The 19139-nt window shown below is 43.3% G+C and overlaps 1 protein-coding gene across 4 annotated transcripts in view; it reads left to right on the top strand.

The window, feature by feature from the left end:
* The window catches only part of TRIO (trio Rho guanine nucleotide exchange factor), a 748009-nt gene that overhangs the window by 94700 nt on the left and 634170 nt on the right, over positions 1–19139 (top strand). For all 4 annotated transcript variants that reach the window (XM_056520137.1, XM_056520140.1, XM_056520138.1 and 1 more), the window contains exon 6: positions 7764–7886. In XM_056520137.1, coding sequence (XP_056376112.1) covers positions 7764–7886 — 123 coding nt within the window. The remainder of the gene's footprint in view (positions 1–7763; positions 7887–19139) is intronic.

Here is a 19139-nt window from a genome sequence, read left to right as displayed (position 1 = left end):
GGACTGAGTAAGAGGTTTATAAAGGTCCGTGGTGCCCAGGAAGTTCTTCAGTAAATGCAGGAGTAAATATCAAGGAGGCAAATTGCACCTGAAGCTGAAGATACCTATAAATGGCATTTCCAGGGATACCATAACGTTCCTTCATGTCCGAAAAGGATAAGAAAACTTGATCCTCTCCCAACAGGGGGACCACAAACTTGAAGACGCCTTCTTGTAAGCCATGCAGGTGTGGAAAATAGTAGGAGTAGTTAGCACTCCAGCTAAGGCTGGGTTCACACTACGTTTTCTCCCATACGGGAGCGCATACGGCAGGGGGGAGCTAAAAGCTCGCGCTCCCGTATGTCACCGTATGCGCCCCCGTATGTCATTCATTTCAATGAGCCGACCGGAGTGAAACGTTCGGTCCGGTCGGCTCATTTTTGCGCCGTATGCGCTTTTACAACCGGACCTGAAACCGTGGTTGACCACGTATGGGGGAAAACGTAGTGTGAACCCAGCCTAAGGCAGTAGCAGAATTAGAAAGATCCAGATCGATCCACCACGCTGCATAAACCAGTTGGGAGGCAAGGAAATAGTTATAGATATCAGGGGTGGCCAGGCCGCCATGCCATTTAGGGTCCTGGAGGAGAGCCCGACAAAGTCTGGGAGGCTTGCCCTGCCAATAGAAGGATCCCAGAGCACCTCACAGCGTACTAAATTATTTCTTAGGAGGAATAAGAGGAGCTAATTGGAACAAATAAGATACTTGGAAAGGTAAATCATTTTAAATATTTTGATCCTGCTGCCGGCTATGGACAAGGGGAGCTTGAAGAGTTCAAAAGTGGTCCCAAATTCAGGGAGATATACTCTGCAAGGGAAGCAGTAACATCCACCCCCAGATATCTAAAACGAGGAACCACCTGCAAACCCACTGGGAGAGGAGAGGGAAGGGGAACCCCAGAAGCAAGCACCATCAGGGAAGACTTTCAGTGATAGGAAACAGAGGGGGGTTATTAATTCTACTTATTCTGATTGGGTGACTGTTACAAGTGGGGTACCACAAGGGTCCGTCTTGGGTCCTGTTCTGTTTAATATATTTATAAATGACCTTGTAGAGGGGTTGAATAGTAAAGTAACAATCTGCAGATGATACTAAACTCTGTAAATCGGTAAACACTATAAAGGACAGTGCACTGTTACAAATGGATCTGAATAGGTTGGAGGTTTGGGCTGGGAAGTGGCAGATGAGGTTCAACACTGATAAATGTAAGGTAATGCACATGGGGAGGAAAAATCCGGGCTGTGATTATGTATTAAATGGGAGAACACTTGGGACGACTGACATGGAAAAGGACTTAGGAGTCTTAGTCAACAGTAAATTTAGCTGTAGTGACCAGTGTCAGGCAGCTGCTGACTAGGCTAATAAAATCATGGGGTGCATAGCTGCCCACGACAAGGAAATAATTCTACCGCTGTACAAATCACTAGTCAGACCACACATGGAATACTCTGTACAGTACTGGGCACCAGTGTACAAGAAAAATGTAGTGGTGCTGGAGAGGGTTCAAAGACTGGCAACCAGAGTAATACAGGGAATGGGAGGACAACAGTACCCAGAAAGATTATCAGAATTAGGGTTATTTAGTTTAGAAAAAAGAAGGCTTAGGGGAGACCTGATAATTATGTATAAATATATCAGGCGACAGTACAGAGATCTCTCCCATGATCTATTTATACCCAGGACTGTATCTATAACAAGGGGGCATCCTCTGTTTAGAGGAAAAAAAGTTTCTACACCAGCACAGACGGGGGTTCTTTACTGTAAGAGCAGTGAGACTGTGGAATTCTCTGCCTGAGGAGGTGGTCATGGTGAACTCTGTAAAAGAATTAAAAACGGGTCTGGATGCATTCTTGGAGAATAACAACATCGCTGGCTATGTATACTAGATTTATAGGAACAGAACGTAGATCCAGGGATTTATTCTGACTGCCATATTTGGAGTCGGGAAGGAATTTTTACCTCTAGTATGAGGGGTTTTTGCCTTCCCCTGGATCAACTCAGTAGGGACTAATTAGGGATATAGGTTGAACTTGATGGACTCTGGTCTTTTTTCAAACTCATGAACTATGTTACTATGACTTAGCCCAGTTGACCCGCAAGCCCGAAATCGAGCCAAACCTGTCAAGTAGGTCAACTAAAGATTGGAGAGAAGCCTCCGCATCTTCCAAGTACACTAAAGTATCATCAGCATACAAGGATACTTTTTCAACAATAGAACCCCTGGGAATACCACATATAGTTGGATCCATACGTATGGCCGCCGCTAAAGGCTCTACCACAAGCACAAATAGGAAAGGGGACAGTGGACTTTCCTGTCTCGTCCCACAGCCAAGGGGAAAGGGTGCAGATACATCCAGATGAGTGCGAATGCGGGCTCTAGGGTTATCATTTAGCTGGCAGATCCACGCACAGTTACGAGGACTGGACCCAAGGGCTCCCAGAGATGGGACCATACTACAGAATCAAAGGCTTTGTAGACATCTAAACTAACAACCACTCCAGAAGGAAATCCTGCCCCCACCTCCGCAATATTAAGTTGTAGGCGCTTAACTTTTACATCGGTAGCTCTACCCGGCATTAACCTAGTTTGGTCAGGATGAATGACAAAGGTAATGACGCTGTGTAGGCGCATAGCCAGTACTCTAGCTAAAATTTTTATATCAACGTTAAGAAGAGAAATAGGTCTGTAAGAATCAGCTAGCAATGGATTCTTACCAGGCTTTGGGAGCACCACAATCAAAGCCTCCCTCATTGAGTCTGGAAGAGAGTCCGCAATAGCTATTGAGTGAAACAATCTAAGGAGAATAGGGGCCAACCTCTCTTCATTCATCCCGTACTAGTCAACGATCATTCCATCCAGACCCGGGGTCTTTCCAGTAGGAAGGTCACGAATAGCCTGGCTCATCTCTTCAACTGTAAAAGGAGCATCTAATGCCTCCGCCTGTGCCCGACTAAGCATGGGAAGGGACAAGTGTTGTAGGAAAAAACATGTTCTCCCCCTGACAGGACTGAACAGGAGCAGAATATAAAGAGGCATATAGGCCTCTAAATACGGAGTTAATCATTTGAAGGTCTGATACCACAGCCCCATCACCACCCCTAATACACGGAATAGAGGCTGGCCTGCTAGCTTTGGCCAAATAAGCCAGCAACTTCCCGTTCTTGTCCCCGAACTCAAAAAGGGCCACCTCCCTATCTGCCAACCGCAGCTGGAACCTGTCCCACTGAACCACCAAAAGAGACCTCTTGGCCCTAGCCCACGCCCTCTCATCATCTGGGGAGGGATCCCTGACATACTCTACTTCCAAAGCGCTCACCACCACCTTCAGCCCCACCTCCATAGCTGACCTAAGCTTCCGGGATCAGGATGAGAAGCATTATGCTCCCAATATTCAGCATGAGCTACCCCCCAGAGCCTCCGCCGCCTCCTCCTCCCTCAACCAACCCAGGTGCATGCGCCAAAGACTGGAAGGAGGACTAGGGCCTAAATTGAGGACTATTGGTACAAATGAGTGGTCTGAAATCCCCCTAGTGGTGTAGGAAATATCTTACTGCATGGAGGAGATCCCCAGAATCCAAGGCAAGGTCTACGTGAGAGAAGGACCTATGGGCCGCAGAGTAAAAGGAAAATGCAATTGGGTCCTTCCATCTCCAGAGGTCGGTCAGGCTCAGTGCCAGGCGTCAGTAAAGGAAGGAGAGCCAGGGTCAGCAGCAGTGGTGCGGTCAAGCTGGGGATCTGGAGCCACATTAATCACCTATAAAAAGGACTGGGTCAGAAAAACAACAGTTTGTCAGTACTCGGCTCCAAAATCTGAAATCTGAAAATGCGGAGATCTGAAAATGAGGAGACGCATAAACAGAGACAAGAACAGTGGAATACCACAAATCTCCCAAAGTGGTCACAAGCCACCTTGGAAACAACAAAAGGCAAAGATTTAGTAATCAACAGACACCCATTATTTTACATTATTACATTATTTTATTTAAAAAAATAAGAAAAGGGGGGGGGGGTGATTCAAACTTCTATTAGGGGGGGGGCTTATTCACATGTATAGCACTGGTCAGTGTAATCGACGCTCGCTGCTCCAGCCTGCTGAGCAGGCTTGAAGTTGCAGATTGCCGATCGGACGACCAGGAGGCAGGTGAGGACCCTCCTGTCGTCCAGTAAGCTGATCGGGACATCGAGATTCGGTCGCGATAGTCCCGATCAGCTCCGCTGAGCTGCCGGGATGGTTTTTACTTTCACTTTAGAATGCCGTGCATCGGCCCGATCGGCGGTGCCTGGCATTAGCCGTGGATCCTGGCTGCCTGTAGCAACCGGGACCAACCGGGTTTAACCTGTTCTCCACTCATGAGATTGGTTTAAGCCCCGTTAAAGGGGTACTCTGGTGGTTAAGATTTTTGGCTATATTGCATCTTCTTTTAATGTTCATGTTTTTTGCAATTGACATGTATTATATGTTTGTGTAGCATGTGTCTTTTTTTCTTACCGGTTAGTGGGCCAGGAAGTTCTGTAGTTCGGTGTTGGATCTCTTACTGTTGTCCACAGGTTAGGATTAGGCTGTGGACAAGATGTCATAGCTTTTTTTTTTTTTCTCTGTTCTTTGAGAACTGCATGAGAGATAAGCCATGCCCCCTCATTTCCCCCTCCTGGAGGATGCAGGTGTGCATGAGAGCAAGAAGCTCCTACACAGCTCCTTATCTCCCTTCCCCCCTACTTTGTCTTCTGAGGATGCAGGTCTGCACTGAAAGAAGACAGAGAAGATAAGAGTGTTATCTGAAGGGGAGGATAACAAAGTGCACGGGCTGGGGATGTGTAGACTGCAGGGGAATAAATTTCAGACTGGGGATGATTTCTATGTGTGAAAAAGGGGGGGGGGGGTACTCCTGAATGACACATGCTGCGAGTTGTAGTCCCTGTTCTGTTTGTGTATGCTAGGGTTTACAAACCAGTGTACCTCCAGCTGTTGCAAAACTACAACTCCCAGCATGCCTCGACAGACTTTGGGCATACTGGGAGTTGTAGTTTTGCAACAGCTGGAGGCACACTGGTTGGGAAACACTGTCCTAGCCTATTCAGCATACACATCATGTTACACCAGTGTTTCCAAACCAGTGTGCCTCCAGCTGTTGTAAAACTACAACTCCCAGCATTCCATGACAGTCTTTGGGCATGCTGGGAGTTGTAGCCTTGCAACAGCTGGAGGCACACTGATTGGGAAACACTGGCCTAGCCTATTCAGTATATTACAAAGTGCATTGTTTCCAACTAGGGTGTCTTCAGCTGTATCAAAACTACAACTCCCAGCATGCCCGGACAGCTTTTGCAACACCTGGAGGCACCCTGGTTGGGAAACACTGGTGTATGCCCTATAGAGGTGTGGTGAACTACAACCCTCAGGAGACTACAGAGGCAGCATGCTGGTGTTAAACCACAGACTGAAGACTCCTGAATGACGCATGCTTGCTGGGAGTTGTAGTCCCTTTTGTGTGTGTATGCCAGTGTATCCCAACCAGGGCTGATTATATTAGTGTGCTGTGTATAAGGGGGCCGACCCAGGAAAATAGTAGTGTGGGTAAAGGGCGGAACAAACAAACAAAAAAAAAACCATGTGGCATGCTGGGATTTGTAGTTTTCAGCACAGCAAGAAACAGTAAATAGAAGCAAAGCTAGGAAAACAAAGTGGGGGATAAAAAAACAACAAAGAACAGAAATAGAGTTGCCTAAACAACAAGAATAGAAATGAAACAAAACACATAGGGTAAGTCAAAAATGTAAAAACACGTTGACCACCGGAGTACCCCTTTAAGAGGTATCCCTTGAGTCAAGTACCAGGATGAAAGGGCGTACCTGTACGCCTTGCGTCTTTAACCTCTTGGGGATGCAGGGTGTATGCATACGCCCTGTATCCCCTATCCTGAAATACTCAGGGCATACCTGTACGCCCTGAGTATCTCCGGACCCCCGCCGCTCACCGGGCGGGGACCGGACCGGAATGCCTGCTGAAATCATTCAGCAGGCATCCCACGACAACGCCTGAGGTGGGGGGGAGGGGGTGTCATCCTCCAGCATGACTGGTCAGTAATGGTGTGGGGTGGCACTTCTTTGGGGGGCCGCATAGCCCTCCATGTGCTTGCCAGAGGTATCCTGACTGCCATTAGGTACCAAAAGATCCTCAGACCCCTTGTGATATCATATGCTGGTGCAGTCGGCCCGGAGTTCCTCCTAATGCAAGTTATTGCAAGACCTTATGTGGCTGGAGGATGGTGTTGATGCTATGGACTGGCCCGCCTGTTCCCCAGACCTGAATCCGATTGCGCACATCTGGGACATCATGTCTCGCTCCATCCACCAATGCCACATTGCACCACAGACTGTCCAGGAGTTGGCGGATGCTTTATTCCAGGTCTGGGAGGACATCCCTCAGGAGACCATTTGCCACCTCATCAGGAGCATGCTCAAGCATTGTAGGGAGGTCATATGGGCACGTGGAGGCCACACACACTACTGAGCCTCTTTTTGACTTGTTTTATGGACATTACATCAAAGTTGGATCAGCCTGTACTGGTGGTTTTCCACTTTGATTTTGAGTGGGACTCCATATCCAGACATCCATGGGTTGCTAAATTTGATTTTCATTGATAATATCTGTGTGATTTTGTTGTCAACACATTCAACTATGTAAAAACATAAGCATTTCTTTTGATTAGTTCATTCAGATCTAGGATGTTATCTTAATGTCCCCTTAATTTTTTTGAGCAGTGTGTGTGTGTGTGTGTGTGTGTGTGTGTATGTGTGTGTGTTTGTGTATATATATATTTATATAATAAATTATAGAGTCCGTATTTTCCTCAGGGAGAGGTCACCACTTCTGGTGTAGGACGGAGATTTAAGTAGGCCATATAGCACTCCGCGGGCTCCTGGGTAAAAAAAAAAAATGCAAATTAGCTTACCACACCACCTTCACAGGTAGTGTGTCCTGCAAAACAGCTCAGGCTTCAGTTAAAATTGGCCTTTTGAAGTTTTAACATTTTTGCAGCCCCCACCAGTGGACATACCTATAGGATAAATGAAATCGCGGCGGCGATCTCCCAAATGTGCCCCAGCATTGACGCTCTTTGAGAGTGGTTAATGCGCGCAATTACCTTTAGTGAGGTCGACTATATGCCCCCTCTCCATACAGCTCTATGGAAGAGACGGGGGGGCATGAACGCTACCTCCCCGCCTCTCCCATAGAACTACATGGTGGAGGCGTGTCGGCCGCGCAAGTCATGCTGTGGCTGGCACGCCCCCTGCTTTTCCTGTGGATAGGGGATAAGTTTGTTATGGCTGCTTATTTCCTTTAATATTTATCATTCTGGCATTAGTATATATACTGCTGATGTTTTTTTTTTCTTATTCTCTACCACCCATTCCCTAGTTTAAACTCTTCTCAACCCTTCTGGCCATCGTACCCCTGAGCACAGTTGCTCCCTCCCCATTGAGGTGCAGCCCGTCCCTACCATAGAACCTGTATCCGATAGAGAAGTTGGCCCAGTTCTCCATGAACCCTAACCTCTCCTTCCTCTACTGGTTTCTGAGCCACTTGTTTGCCTTCCTAATCTCCTGTTTCCTCTCTTGAGTGGGCAGGTAATCAGACTTGCCAAATCCGTAACCTAAGGAATTCTGTTTATAATTATTTTTTATTATTTGCTAACTTTGTGACAATTCTGTTTTCTTTAGATGTTTGACTGGATTGCGCATAACAAAGGACTTTTCTTGACAAGTTACTCTGACATAGGAATCAGTCATAATCAAGCTCTGGAACTTCAAACACAGCACAATCATTTTGCTATGAATTGTATGGTAAGATGCTTATAACTATTTTCATCTTTTAATTTAACATTATATTGTAATATTAGTTTTGGTACTTGATTGTGGTCATGCACAAGTTCAGAAGGTTGACCATCTCTATCTCATGTTATCCTACCATTCCACTCAGTTTTATGCAGTTTCATATAAAAAGTGAACTAATGGTCTGCAACTATTTACATCATTATTAGCAGTGAACGGCATACACATACAAACATTATCTTTTCATCTCCCCTGCCTCTTAGGCTATAATGTGAAAAGGGGTACTCTGCCCCTACACATCTTATCCTGGGGGTCTCGCCGCTGGGGATCCCCACAATCTCTCCTACAGCACCCCCCGTTTGTCAGGCATTTCATATTACCTGGACCATGTGCTGCAAAAAACAGGCACTGGATTCCTCCTTACTTTAAGCCACATTCTTGAAATTGAGCATGTAATCAAGGGGCCAGATCTCTTCTGTGTTCTCCCTGTGCCACTGGGATTAATTGAAATATCTGTTTGTGTCAAAAGATAACTAGAAGTCAAGCATAGCATCTCAAGTAGAAGCCTTGACTTCATGCATTGTTCTTGGCTTGTCTTTATACTAAACCTGACGCTACATCTCTAGTTGTTAAATCCGTAACAGTATAGTAGGGTGTCATGATCACACCCTATCGGTCCAGCCAAGATGCTAGAGAGAGTGTGATGGTACAAGGGTTAAAGCCGCCAGACCTCTGGGTATCAACTACTAGTCCTAGCAAGTCACCAAACTAACCCTTTGATAAACCTGTTTCACCAGAGCTTCCTTCAGGAAGGTGAGCTCCTATATTTAGAGATCAAAGACCAGAGCTGATTAATTGCCATGCCTCTTTCCTGGTCCCTTATCTTAGTTGGTTTGGTTTTATGATGGCCAGTGTGCCTGACTACAAAAGAAGTATACCCCCAAAAATAAATCTGGAATACACAAAACAGACAGTCTGAATGAACCCTCACCCTTGTCTCGAATTATACATTATACACAAGCACAATTATAATACACATGAATGATTCCATAGTCAGGCCTTGGGTTTGACATAGGAGCTAACAAGCAATATTCAAGGGATATTTTTGTTTGTAGAATATGTTGCTTTATTCTGTAGATGTTTCGTTGAGAGGTACTTAAAAAGGTTAAAACAAAATAAAAATAAAGCAAATAAAAAAAAACGTGTTTCTAATAATTGAAAACCGTGGCATTTCCCATAAAAGTGTGAATTCTGGGGAAAAGTGGCATATTTGGTATTCTCGCCTGCTGAAATGTTTAAATTAATAAAAATATAACTTTATTAATCCTGCACACTGAACCATGTATATGGGAAAAACAATCACCAGAATTGCTGATTTTTGATCATACCATATGCCTGAAAAAAAGCAATTAAAGTCCTACTTACCCCCAAAACAATACAGATTACAGATAATGGCTACTCACAAGATGATGATGTGCAAACAAGAGGCCCAACACTTGAAGGGCTTTGTAACTGCAGATCCTAGTTGGGTGTGCAGTTAAGCTTCCTCTGCTCACATCAATAAGCACACACAGGATAGGAGGTGTGCTTAAAAGCACGGTGGGGGAGGAAGGATTAAAGCGCTGTCCCGGATCCAAGTTAAGAGAGAGGATTTTTATTTATTTTAAGATTTAACATGTAACAGGTTTCAAGGGCAAGCTGCCCTCTTAATCAGACATGTATATGCAGTTTAAATACATGTATACATCACAGGAAATGACATCACTTACAGAAACACCTGATACAATTTCTACTTAAAAATACATAGTACACATTAAAGAATTACAAAAAGAATTCCAGAAACAAAGAACCAAATACAGAAAATGTGCAAAAATAAAATAAAAAATATATAAAATTAACAAATATAATTTATGCAGTTTTTTCAATGATCTCTAAATAATAAAGAATGGGGTTGGAAATTTACCATAAATTTTTCTAGTGATAAGTGTTTTTAGACTTGGAAATTTTTTAAAATTATGACCAAACAATCGGGACACGAACACATTTTCAGGGTGTAGACGTGAATAGTTTTTTAGGCTTTAACAGTTGTCCTTATCCCAAGTGGCTCCAAAATATCCCCTATGGGCAATACCGTAGGATTAGGAAAAATTGCCGGGACCAATTTAAAATCCTTTTCAAACGTTTTCGGGAGAAAAAAAAACCAAAACATTTGTTAAATGCTTTTTTAAAAGCTGGTTACTCAAAAATACAGATTTTAAATTAAATTTTATTACTACTTATATTTGTGCCACACAGAAAATACGAAATATACAGTATAAATATTGGCCAGTAGTATACACAGACCCGATATTACAAAAAATACTCCCCAAAAAAACAGGACTTATTTAGACGAGCAAGGACTCTCTGCAATACTCTAGCACCAAGTCGCATGAAAAGTATTGCTGAAACAAAAAATATTACTACAAAAAATGAGGTACATTCCTGTGCAATAAAAATAGGTGCTTAAGTTGCTCTTGGGTTATGTCCCCTACATTAAAATTAATTCTCACTCTACAGGTGAACAATTTAAAGGGGTATTCCAGGAACAAACTTTTTTATATATATCAACTGGCTCCAGAAAGTTAAACAGATTTGTAAATTACTTCTATTAAAAAATCTTAATCCTTTCTGTACTTATGAGCTTCTGAAGTTAAGGTTGTTCTTTTCTGTCTAAATCCTCTCTGATGACACCTGTCTCGGGAAACGCCCAGTTTAGAAAAGGTTTGCTATGGGGATTTGCTTCTAAACTGGGCGTTTCCCGAGACAGATGTCATCAGAGAGGATTTAGACAGAAAAGAACAACCTTAACTACAGCAGCTCATAAGTACTGAAAGGATTAAGATTTTTTAATAGAAGTAATTTACAAATCTGTTTAACTTTCTGGAGCCAGTTGATATATAAATTTTTTTTTCCTGGAATACCCCTTTAATCTTAAAGGATATTACAACTGCTCCTTCTCGTATGTGATCGATCACCTGTATGTGTGGACTTCAAAATGTGGAACGTACAATACAATTGGTATGGGACCGCATGAACAAACATTGAGATAATATAAATGAAAAATTCCAATTGCACAGTGTATCGTGCTACGTAGCCTCTGAACATGGTGGTGATTGGAATCTTTACATATTGAGCATCCAGACCGCTACCAACATTTGATCAAATGGGAGTCCTTTTTGATTTTTAGTTTTAATTCTCTTTAGCCCCTCGGTCTGAATGAGATCATTGAAAAAAAAACTACATAAATTTATATTTGTTAATTTTAAATAATAATTTTATTTTTGCACATTTTCTGTATTTTGATTTTTGGTCTCTGGAATTCTTTTGTAATTCTTTAATGTATGCTATGTATTTTTAAGTAGAAATTGTATCAGGTGTTTCTGTAAGTGATGTCATTTCCTGTGATGTATACAAGTATTTAAACCGACTCATCCTAACTGCATATAAATGTCTGATGAAGAGGGCCGCTCGCCCTTGAAACGCATTACATGTTAAATCTTATAAGGAATAAAAATTCTTTCTCTTACCTTGGATCCGGGACAGAGCTTTAATCCTTCCTCACCCACCGTTCTTTTCAGCATGCCTCCTAGCTGTATATATACGGCGTTCATTAAATGCGCACTCACGCAGTGCTGATCGAATTAATTAGCTAAAGTCCCGCGGTGTCCGGCTGGAGACCACTCCCGCCCGACCCCAATTGATTAACCCAATCAATGCTCAGGTGTGCAGGGGCGGCGGGTGCGCTGCAGGATCGGCGGATGTCCGGAGGTCATTCGGCGGCGTCCATGATGCCGGGAGTAAGTGCCTTCCCCTTACAAGTTGCAAAACTACAACTCCCAGCATGCCCAGGCAGCCAATGCCTGCTCTTCCACCCCCCCCCCCCCCCCACAATGTGAATGCACAGGGTACATTCACAAGGGCGGGGGTTCACAGCTAGTTTCCAAATGCAAGTTTGACTGCGGCAAATTTTCCACTGCAACGCAAAACTTCCAGCCGGAAACTCATTGTAAAGCCTCGCCCGTGTGAATGTACCCTAAAAAAAGTACACTATACTACACTACCACAAAATAAACAGTAAAACACTACATATACTCCCTTACACAATCACCCCCCCCCCCCCCTAATAAAAATGCATTTCCAAAACGGATCCTCCAGCTGTTGCTAAACAATAACTCCCGGCATTGCTGGGCCGCCATTGACTGGGAGTTTTGCAACAGCGGGAGGCACCTTGTTTTGGAAACACTGGCGTAGGGTATTTTTTGGTAGCAGAGGCAAGTCTAATGCTTATCAGTGTCCGCCCCTATGCAAATGCCTAATTTGGGCCTCAAATGCGCATGGCGCACTCTCACCTCGGAGCGCTGTCGTATTTCACGGCAACAGTTTAGGGTCACAAATGGGGTACTTCTGTACTCGGGAGAAATTGTTAAAAATTTTGTGACTTTTCCTCCTTTTACCCCTTATGAAAAAGAAAAATTGGGATCTACACCAGCAGGTTAATGTAAAAATGTTGCTTTTTACACGAACATGCTGGTGTTGCCCCATAATTTTCATTTTCACAAGAGGAAAAAGGAAAACAAGACCCTCCAAAATTTGTAACCCAATTTCTCCTGAGTACGGAAATACCCCATATGTGGACGTAAAGTGATCTGAGGGTGCACAACATGGCTCAGGAGTGAGAGTGCACCATGTACATTTGAGTCCAAAATTGGTGATTTGCACCAGGGGTGGCGGATTTCCAGTGGTTCTGACATAAACGGGGAAAAAATAAACACCCACATGTGACCCCATTTTGGAAACTACACCCCTCGTGGAACATAATAAGGGAGGGGTATAGTGAGCCTTAACACTCCACAGGTGTTTGACAAATTTTCGCTAAAGTTGGACATGAAAATGAATTTTTATCTTTTTCCCTAAAATGCTGGTGTTACCCCAAAGTTTTCACAAGGGGTAATAGTAAAATTGCCCCCCAAAATGAGTAACCCCATTTCTTATGAGTGAGGAAATACCCCAAATGTGTATGTAAAGTGCTGTGGCACACTACGGGGCTCAGAAGAGAATGAGCGCCATTGGGTTTTTGGAGAGAGAATTTGGCTGGAATTGAAGGCCATGTTCGTTTACAAAGCCCCTCACGGAATGTAATAAGGGGGTGCAGTGAGCATTTACACCCCATTGGCGTTTGACAGATCTTTGGAACATTAGGCTGTGCAAATGGAAAATAAAGATCTGTCAAACGCTAGTGGGGTGTAAATGCTCACTGCACCCTGTATTACATTCTGGGAGGGGTGTAGTTTCCAAAATGGGGTCACATGTGGGTGGGTCCACTGTTCTGGCATCATGGGGGCTTTATAAACCCACATGACCCCCGACTTCTATTCTAACCAAATTCTCTCTCCAAAAGCCCAATGGCGCTCCTTCTCTTCTGAGCCCTGTAGTGCACCCGCAGGCCATTTACATCCATATATGGGGCATTTTTGATTTTCACGTACAACTTTAGTGAAAATTCGTCAAACATCTGTGGGGTGTTAGGCTCACTGCACCCCTTGTTACGTGCTTAACGTCCACATATGGGGTATTTCCATACTTATTACCCCTTGTAAAAATTGTAAATTTGGGGAAAAACAAGCATTTTAGTGGAAATTTCTTTTATTTGCACCTCCCACTTTAACAAAAAGTCATCAAACACCTGTGGGGTGTTAAGGCTCACTGCACTCCTTGTTACCTTCCTTGAGGGGTGTAGTTTGTAGTTTCCAAAATAGTATGCTATGTGTGTTTTTTTTTTTTTTTCCTATTCTGGCACCATGGGGGCTTCCTAAATGCAGTTTACCCCCCAAAAGCCATTTCCGCAAAATTTACCCTCCACAATCCCATTGTCGCTCTTTCCTTTCTGAGCCTTCTACTGCATCCGCAGAGCACTTTACATCCACATATGAGGTATTTCCTTACTCGAGAGAAATTGGGTCACAAATTTTGTGGGGCTTTTTCTTCTTTTACCCATTTTAAAAATAAAAAGTCTACAAGAACATATTAGAGTAAAATTTGAAGATTTTGAATTTTCTCCTTCACTTTGCTGCTATTCCTATGAAACGCCTAAAGGGTTAAACTTTCTGAATGTCAATTTGAATACTTTGAGGGTTGTAGTTTATATAATAGGGTCATTTATGGGGCATCTCTCACAGAAAGGTCTCTCAAATACACTTCAAACTGAACTGGTCACTGAAAGATTCTGATTTTGAAATTTTCGTGAAAACTTTGAAAATTGCTGCTAAACTTTGAAACCATTTAATGTCTTCAAAAAGTAAAAAAAAATCAACTTTATGATTCCAACATAAAGTAGACATATATGTGAATCAATATATAGTTTATTTGGCTTGTCCATTTTCCTAAAAATCAGAGTTTTAAAGTAAAAAAAAAAAAAAATAATTCAACATTTTTCATATGCAAATCATAAAATGTTGCAGTATCTTGTAATACCTTTTTTATTGGACTAACAGCATTTTGTAGAGACAAGCTTTTGGGATTCATCCCTTTATCAAGTCCAAAGCAAATGTAAGCTCACAAGTAGAAGACACAGGTTACATCTCACAAATATGCAGGGGTTAAGACAATAGAGAACATGTATGGCCCATCTTAGTGTGAATTCTCCACATCTATTGTCTTAACCCCTGCATATTTGTGAGATGTAACCTGTGTCTTCTACTTGTGAGCTTAGATTTGCTTTGGACTTTATAAAGGACGGAATCCCGAAAGCTTGTCTCTACAAAATGCTGTTAGTCCAATAAAAAAGGTATTACAAGATACTGCAACATTTTATGATTTGCATCTGCATCACTGGACTAATACGGCTACTCAAATATACTACAAATTTTTCATGAAATTTTGAAATTTTTCACCAAGAAATAATGCAAGTATTGCCGAAACCAGCATAATTAACATAAAGTAGAATGTTACGAAAAAACAATCTCGGAATCAAATTCATAAGTTAAAAGCATCTGAGTTATTTATGCTTGTGACAGGTCATATTTGCAAAAAATGGCTGCGTCCTTAAAGGGGTATTCCAGGAAAAAACTTTTTTATATATATCAACTGGCTCCAGAAAGTTAAAAAGACTTGTAAATTACTTCTATTAAAAAATCTTAATCCTTTCAGTACTTATGAGCTTCTGAAGTTAAGGTTGTTCTTTTCTGTCTAAATCCTCTCTGATGACACCTGTCTCGGGAAACGCCCAGTTTACAAGAGGTTTGCTATGGGGATTTGCTTCTAGACTGGGCGGTTCCCGAGACAGGTGTCATCAGAGAGGAATTAGACAGAAAAGAACAACCTTAACTTCAGAAGCTCATAAGTACTGAAAGGATTAAGATTTTTTAATAGAAGTAATTTACAAATCTTTTTAACTTTCTGGAGCCAGTTGATATATATAAAAAAGTTTTTTCCTGGAATACCCCTTTAACCTCTTAAGGACCCAGGACGTACGGGGACGTCCCCCGCACCCTGGGCTTTAAGGACCCAGGACGTCCCCGTACGTCCTGGCGTTTTCCGGTCTCTGCCGCTCGCCGGGCAGAGATCGGAACTGGATGCCTGCTGAAATGCTTCAGCAGGCATCCAGGGCAAACGCCGAGGGGGGCCATGTAGGCCCCCCATGTCGGCGATCACCGCAAATCGCAAGGGAAATCGCCCTTGCGATCTGCGGCGATTTTGGGCTGATCAGGTCTCTGGGACCCGACCGCCCGGTAATTTCGCATGATCCCGGCTGTCACAGGCAGCCAGGACCATGCTAAAGAATAGGAGCGAGGTGGCAAGCCTGCCACCTCCTCCTATTCCCTACGATCCGTCAGTTAGTTAACCGACCAATCGCAGGAGGGGGGGTGGTTACTTCCTCCCGTCCTGCCCGGCCACTTGAAGTCCGGAGAGGACGGGAGGAAGACCGGAGGACGCGGCGGGGGATGGGGGAGTGCTGGGGACCCGGATCCAGACGATGAAGACGGCGGCGGCGACAGGTGAGTAGATCTTCAGCCGCGGTCGGGCCCTTTACAGCAATGCACGTCGCCGTAAAGCGACATGCATTGCTGTATTGGGACCCTGTAAACTACAACTCCCAGCATGTCCAGACAGCCCTTGGCGTCTGGGCATGCTGGGAGTTGCAGTTTTGCAACTTCTGGAGGTCCACAGTTTTTGGACCACTGTGCCCTTCCAGATGTTGCAAAACTACACATCCTCAGCATGCCCTTACTGTCCAGGCATGCTGGGAGTTGTAGTTCTGTAACATCTGTCCCTTCAGATGTTGCAGAACTACAACTCCCAGCATGCCTGGACAGTTTTGGCATACTGGGAGTTGTAGTTTTGCAACATCTGGAAGGGCACAGATTGGGAACCACTGTATTAGTGGTCTGCAAACTGTAGTCCTCCAGATGTTGCAAAACTACAACTCCAAGCATGCTGGGAGTTGTAGTTCGGCAACATCTGGCTCTAAAGAGGTTGCCGAACTACTACTCCCAGCATGCCTGAGAATGTTTGGGAGTTGTGGTTTTGCAACAGCTGGAGGCACACTGGTTGGGAAACATTGTTTCCTAACTGTGTTTCCCAACCCGTGTGCCTCCAGCTGTTGCAAAACTATAACTACCAGCATGCACTGATAGACTGTGCATGCTGGGAGTTGCAGTTTTGCAACAGCTGGAGCCCCCCCCCTGTGAATGTACAGGGTACATTCACATGGGCAGGGGCTTACAGTGAGTATCGGGCTGCAAGTTTGCAATGCAGCAAATTTTGCGCGGCAGCTCAAACTCGCAGTGGGAAACTCGCTGTAACACCCGCCCGTGTGACTGTACCCTAAAAACACTACACTACACTAACACAAAATAAAATAAAAAGTAAAAAACACTACATGAAAAACGTCTGGTACGCCACTCTTTCCAAAATGGAGCCTCCAGCTGTTGCAAAACAACAACTCCCAGTATTGCCGGACAGCCGTTGACTGTCCAGGCATGCTGGGAGTTTTGCAACTGCTGGAGGCACCCTGTTTGGAAATCACTGGCGTAGAATACCCCTATGTCCACCCCTATGCAAATCCCTAATTCAGGCCTCAAATTCACATGGCGCTCTCAATTCGGAGCCCTGTCGTATTTCAAGGCAATAGTTTAGGGCCACATATGGGGTATCACCGTACTCGGGAGAAATTGACTAACAAATTTTGGGGGTCTTTTTCTCCTTTCACCCCTTATGAAAAGGTGAAGTTGGGGTCTACACCAGCAGTAGTGTAGAAAAATAAAGTTTTTACAATAACATGCTGGTGTTGCCCTATACTTTTCATTTTGACAAGAGGTAAAGGGGAAAAAAGCCCCCCAAAATTTGTAACACAATTTCTCCCGAGTACGGAGATACCCCATAAGTGGGCTCAAAGTGCTCTGGGGGCGCACAACAAGGCCCAGAAGGGCGAGTGCGCCATGTACATTTGAGGTGATTTGCACAGGGGTGGCCGATTGTTACAGCGGTTTTGACAAACACAAAAAAAAAAAAAAAAAAAAAAAACATGTGACCCCATTTCGGAAACTACACCCCTCACGGAATATAATGAGGGGTGCAGTGAGAATTTACACCCCACAGGTGTCTGACAGATCTTTGGAAGAGTGGGCTGTGCAAATTAAAAATGTTGTACAGCCCACTGTTCCAAAGATATGACAGACACCAGTGGGGGGTAAATGCTCAATTTAAGCCTTGTTACATTCCTCAAGGGGTCTAATTTCCAAAATGGTATGCCATGTTGGGGTTATTTTGCTGTCCTGGCACCATATGGGCTTCCTAAATGCGACATGCCCCCCGAGCAAAATTTGCTCTCAAAAAGCCAAATATGACTCCTTCTCTTCTGAGCACTGTAGTTCGCCCGTAGTGCACTTCAGGTCAACTTATGGGGTACCTCCATACTCAGAAGAGATGTGGTTACAAATTTTGGGGGGTATTTTCTGCTATTAACCCTTGCAAAAATGTGAAATTTGGGGGGGAAACACACATTTTAGTGAAATTTATTTTTTATTTTTTTACATATGCAAAAGTCGTGAAACCCCTGTGGGGTATTAAGGCTCACTTTATTCCTTGTTACGTACCTCAAGGGGTCTAGTTTCCAAAATGGAATGCCATGTGTGGGATTTTTGCTGTTCTGGCACCATAGGGGCTTCCTAAATGCAACATGCCCCCCAAAAACCATTTAAAAAAAAAATTCCCTTGTCGCTCCTTCGCTTCTGAGCCCTCTACTGCGCCCGGCTTACACTTTACATAGACATATGAGGTATGTGCTTACTCGAGAGAAATTGTGCTACAAATTGAAGTATACATTTTCTCCTTTTTCCCCTTGTAAAAATTCAAAAATTGGGTCTACAAGAACATGCGAGTGTAAAAAATGGAGATTGTGAATTTTCTCCTTCACTTTGCTGTTATTCCTGTGAAACACCTAAAGGGTTAAAACGCTGACTGAATGTCATTTTGAATACTTTGTGGGTGCAGTTTTTATAATGGGGTCATTTGTGGGGTATTTCTAATATGAAGACCCTTCAAATCCACTTCAAACCTGAACTGGTCCCTGAAAAATTGTGAGTTGGGAAATTTTGTGAAAAATTGGAAAATTGCTGCTGAACTTTGAAGCCCTCTGGTGTCTTCCAAAAGTAAAAACACGTAAATGTTATGATGCAAACATAAAGTAGACATATTGTATATGTGAATAAAAAAAAAATTATTTGGAATATCCATTTTCCTTACAAGCAGAGAGCTTCAAAGTTCGAAAAATGCTAAATTTTCAAATTTTTCATCAAATTTGGGGATTTTTCACCAAGAAAGGATGCAAGATACCACATAATTTTACCACTATGTTAAAGTAGAATATGTCACGAAAAAACAATCTCGGAATCAGAATGATAACTAAAAGCATTCGAGAGTTATTAATGTTTAAAGTGACAGTGGTCAGATGTGCAAAAAATGGCCGGTTCCTGAGGTGTAAAATGGCTGGGTCCTTAATGGGTTAAGGTCAAAATGGGCTGTGTCCTGAACAGGTTAAATGCTGCAATCAATTATGGTGTAGTTTAAAATGACAAGTGACAGCTGTAGAGGGTTTCAAGCGATTGCGGTGTACAGATCAGTTAATATGATGAGCGGCAAGGATTAATCAGTATAAGCAATCTGATGATTGCCTATAATTGTCCCTTATCTATTAATAAAAAATTTGTAAAAAAAATATGAAAAAGC

Source organism: Hyla sarda, chromosome 5 (genome assembly GCF_029499605.1).
Source record: "Hyla sarda isolate aHylSar1 chromosome 5, aHylSar1.hap1, whole genome shotgun sequence".
Lineage (NCBI taxonomy): Eukaryota > Metazoa > Chordata > Amphibia > Anura > Hylidae > Hyla > Hyla sarda.
The sequence above is the reverse complement of the archived record's forward strand: the minus strand, read 5'-3'. Positions and strand labels throughout refer to the sequence as shown.